This window comes from Nicrophorus vespilloides, unplaced genomic scaffold (assembly GCF_001412225.1).
Source record: "Nicrophorus vespilloides isolate i.1.1-1 unplaced genomic scaffold, Nicve_v1.0, whole genome shotgun sequence".
Taxonomy (NCBI): domain Eukaryota; kingdom Metazoa; phylum Arthropoda; class Insecta; order Coleoptera; family Silphidae; genus Nicrophorus; species Nicrophorus vespilloides.
The window spans coordinates 2,101-6,921 of record NW_017098285.1 but is presented as its reverse complement, the minus strand read 5'-3'; the positions used below and the strand labels follow the sequence as shown (position 1 = coordinate 6,921).

The 4,821-nt window shown below is 35.0% G+C and overlaps 1 protein-coding gene across 1 annotated transcript in view; it reads left to right on the top strand.

Annotated features, from left to right (window-relative positions):
- The first annotated feature begins 2,102 nt into the window (after nt 1-2,102).
- The window catches only part of LOC108562082 (fibrillin-1-like), a 3,642-nt gene continuing 923 nt past the window's right edge, over nt 2,103-4,821 (top strand). The window contains exons 1-3 of the mRNA XM_017920287.1: nt 2,103-2,208; nt 2,267-2,414; nt 2,534-4,691. Coding sequence (XP_017775776.1) covers nt 2,123-2,208; nt 2,267-2,414; nt 2,534-4,691 — 2,392 coding nt within the window. The 5' untranslated portion in view covers nt 2,103-2,122. The remainder of the gene's footprint in view (nt 2,209-2,266; nt 2,415-2,533; nt 4,692-4,821) is intronic.

Sequence of the window (4,821 nt, the reverse complement as noted above, 5' to 3'; positions counted from 1 at the left end):
TGCGAAAATATCCACACTACAATTGCATTTTTTCGGTATTCAATTTGCATGTAAATCATTGTTAATATTGGATTCTTTCTGCGCCTCCTGATATCAAAAATGTATGGAAAATACAGTTTTAAATTGAAAAAAAAATGCTGTTTTTATTTGACCACAACGACCTTCGACCTCTGCAAAAATATCCATACTATAGGTGCATTATTCCGGTATTCAATTAGCTTGTAAATCATCGTTAATATTGGATTCTTTTTGCGCCTCCTGATATCAAAATTGTATGGAAAAAACAATTTTAAATTGGAAAAAAATGCTGTTTTTATATGACCACAACGACCTTCGACCTCTGACAAAATATACACATTACAATTGCATTTTTTCGGTATTCAATTAACATGTAAATCATTGTTAATATTGGATTATTTCTGCTCCTCCTGATATCAAAATCCAATGTTTACAAGTTTTGTTTGTTTTTTCACAAACCGATAATTTCATATTTATAACTTGTTTTCTTCCTCGTATCATTTTCGTTGCATGCACTTCAGTCTTGCTTAAAATTCGCAACAAGTGTCTCTTGAAAGCTTAGTTAAATTAAACAAATAATCCTTGAAAATGAAAGAACAAATAAAGTGGTTTATTTTGATAACTGTAGTTTTTACAATTACCGAAAGTTCAGGTAAAATTTGCAGAGGAGAAGTATTGTGAGTTAAAAATTGGAAATTCTTAATAATTATTGAGAGAAAAAAGAAACGCGATGTTTTTTCCGTTGTAGAGTGCCCTTGTCCGAATACGATATACTACCGGAACGGATGTGGTTTGTTCTCTTGAACGTTAAGCTTTTCTATCCCAATAAAACGTCGATGGAACTTTACCAGGAATGTGGATGTGAACGTCTCTTCCACGACTGCATTCTCAAGGTATTCAACCTACTGATCCAATTGACTTATAGTTTATAAGCATTGATTGCGTAATCATTTTGCTGTTGTTTTCATCATACAAAAATGTGGAATTATCTGGGAATTTCAGTTTATTTTGCTCAATTCTCACCAAGAGTGATAAAAAAATGATGTTGTGATTATAAAACTGAAGTATTTTGATAACTACAGTTGTTACGATTGGTAAAAGTTCTTGTTATAATTACACCAGAGAAATATTGTGAGTAAAAGTTCAATTCCTTGTATAAAATCTTCCAAGTTTATCCAAATTTAACTCCCTTAGATTTAGCCCAGCAAAGATTTGATCTCAATGTAAACAGAATAGAATGTATAAAAAATTCGAGCTTCTTCTTGCAGAAAACCTATATCAGATTAAAATTTCAAGTAGATCTGAGTCGTTTTCTATAAAACAAACAAACTTTATTCAAATCTAACGCCTTTTCAGCTCGCTAAGGTTTTGATGTGATTTTTGTGATATTAAATGTATGTTAACTTTGATTGATTAATAACGAATGTATTAATAATAGATTACGTAAATATAATCAGTGTAAATCCTTTTGTACGTTCGCAAACAGCGTCATTGGGAATTTTTCTTCGAGCGTGTTTTATCCTTGCTCTTTGCCACTCAGATGATCTTTTTATCATTCAACCCGAAGATTACACAGAAAACAAACCCGCAGTACATCCGCGCCATCGTTCTGAAAAAGTCATGAAGTTTTCCCTCCTTCTAATTGCTGTTATCGTCTGCTGCGAATTGGCGCAAGGAAATGAGACCGTTTGCACTAAGACAATCAGACGCGTCCGATTGAAAGACGTCAAACTGTCGATCAAACCGAAGGTTAAAGTCGTTCGCATCAAACCGGTATTAAAGATTCCTCGAGCACAGTTCAAAAAAATAATCGCGAAGAACGGAAAGAACGTCAAGTTACGAATAGTGCCCAGCGTTAGCCCGAAACCGAGGAAGGTTCTCAGACTTTGCGGTGGGAAGGTGAGTGATTTGTAGCTAAATTTAGAATTGAATCTCTCGTAATCCTTAATCTATATATTTGTTGTTGTGAACCGCGATAACGTAATTGGTAAATCCATATTATTATTATTATCATTATTTTCGTTTTACATAAGCGGATAAAGTTTTTATCGCTTTGCATGAACTGGAAAACATCTTCAGTTCGTCTCGGCGAAGCGCAGAGATCATGAGGTTCGCGCTGTGCGTTGTTTTCGTTGCGTGCGTCGTCGGGTTGGTGCAAGGAGTCGGGAATATTTGTACCAGAGAGGTCAAGTAAGTGGGTAGATTTTGGCGCAAATTATGTAATTTCGATTTGCTTTTTAAAACGCAGCACACCGGTGTCGTCAATGAAATTGGAACCGACGAAAGTGCACAAGTTCGTTGTCGATTATAAACGAAGAATTAGATACTCGACGACGCCTTTTAATCTTCTAGCGCAAAAGAAGTGCAGGCACATTCTAATAGATTGTATTGAGAAGGTAATCTATTAGTCTATGTTTTCTACCAGAGTTTTTTTTATTTCTATTGAATTTTATAATTTAGCTGGTGTACTTAATGCAACAGATAAAAATACCTTTGTTTCTCTTTTTTTTTTCAGACTGCATACTTCAAAGAAACTGAATCGTACTGCTGCAATGGATACACGCAGATAACGAAAACTCCGTTGAAATGTGGACCGAAATGCAGCAAAGCCTGCATCAACGGATTCTGCTCGAATCCAGAAGTTTGCACTCCAAATGCTGGATATAAATTGAATCCGTCTGATAAATATAAGAGTGATCCTATTTGTTCGAAGCCGTGCATCAATGGTTGGTGTTCTATGCCGCAAGTTTGTACACCAAATGCTGGGTATAAATTGAATCCAACTGATAAGTATAAGAGTGATCCTGTTTGTGCAAAACCTTGCATAAATGGTTGGTGTTCTAAACCTGAAGTTTGTACAGCTAATTCTGGATATAAATTGAATCCGTCTGATAAGTATAAGAGTGATCCTATTTGTTCGAAGACTTGCATCAATGGATATTGTTCAAAACCTGAAGTTTGTACAGCTAATTCTGGGTATAAATTAAATCCGTCTGATAAGTATAAGAGTGATCCAGTTTGTTTGAAGCCTTGCATCAATGGATATTGTTCAAGACCAGAAGTTTGCACTCCAAATGCTGGGTATAAATTGAATCCAACTGATAAGTATAAGAGTGATCCTGTTTGTGCAAAACCATGCATAAACGGTTGGTGTTCTAAACCTGAAGTTTGTACAGCTAATTCTGGGTATAAATTGAATCCGTCTGATAAATATAAGAGTGATCCAGTTTGTTCGAAGCCTTGCATTAATGGATATTGTTCAAAACCAGAAGTTTGTACACCAAATGCTGGATATAAGTTGAATCCATCTGATAAGTATAAGAGTGATCCTATTTGTTCGAAGCCTTGTCTCAATGGATATTGTTCAAAACCTGAAGTTTGTACACCAAATGCTGGGTATAAATTGAATCCAACTGATAAGTATAAGAGTGATCCAGTTTGTTCGAAGCCTTGTATTAATGGATATTGTTCAAAACCAGAAATTTGTACACCAAATGCTGGATATAAGTTGAATTCATCTGATAAGTATAAAAGTGATCCTGTTTGTTCGAAGACTTGCATCAATGGATATTGTTCAAAACCTGAAGTTTGTACACCAAATGCTGGATATAAATTGAATCCGTCTGATAAGTATAAGAGTGATCCAGTTTGTTCGAAGACTTGCATCAATGGATATTGTTTAAAACCAGAAGTTTGCACTCCAACAACAGGATATAGTTTAGATCCAAATGATAAATACAAGAGTGTTCCATTTTGCAGTAAACCTTGTGTAAATGGAGTCTGTTCAAAACCAGAAATTTGTACACCCAATTCAGGACATAGTCTAGATCCAAAAGACAAATATAAAAGTAATCCAGTTTGCAGCAAACCTTGTGTAAATGGAATATGTTCAAAACCAGAGGTTTGCACTCCAACAACAGGATATAGTTTAGATCCAACAGACAAATACAAGAGTAATCCAGTTTGCAGTAAATCTTGTGTGAATGGGTATTGTTCAAAACCTGAAATTTGTTCACCTAATCCAGGATATAGGCTAGATGCAAAAGACAAATTTATGAGCAATCCAATTTGTAGCAAGCCTTGTGTAAATGGAGTCTGTTCAAAACCAGAAGTTTGCACTCCAACAACAGGATACAGTTTAGATCCAAAAGACAAATATAAAAGTAATCCAGTTTGCAGCAAACCTTGCATAAATGGTTGGTGTTCTAAACCAGAAGTTTGTACACCCAATACAGGATACAGCCTAGATCCAAAAGACAAATATAAAAGTAATCCAGTTTGCAGCAAATCTTGTGTAAATGGATATTGTTCAAAACCTGAAGTTTGTACACCTAATCCAGGATATAGTCTAGATCCAAAAGACAAATTTATGAGCAATCCAATTTGTAGCAAGCCTTGTTTAAATGGAGTCTGTTCAAAACCAGAAATTTGTACACCCAATGCAGGATATAGTTTAGATCCAATAGACAAATACAGGAGTAATCCAGTTTGTAGCAAACCTTGTTTAAATGGACATTGTTTAAAACCTGAAGTTTGCATTCCAGCTACAGGATATATTATAGATCCAAATGATAAATTCAAGAGTGTTCCAGTTTGCAGTAAACCTTGTGTGAATGGAATCTGTTCAAAACCAGAAATTTGTACACCCAATTCTGGATATAGTTTAGATCCAAATGATAAATACACAATTATTCCAGTTTGTAGCAAACCTTGTATAAATGGAGTCTGTTCAAAACCTGAAATTTGCACTCCAACTCCAGGATATAGTTTAGATCCAACAGATAAATACAAGAGTAATCCAGT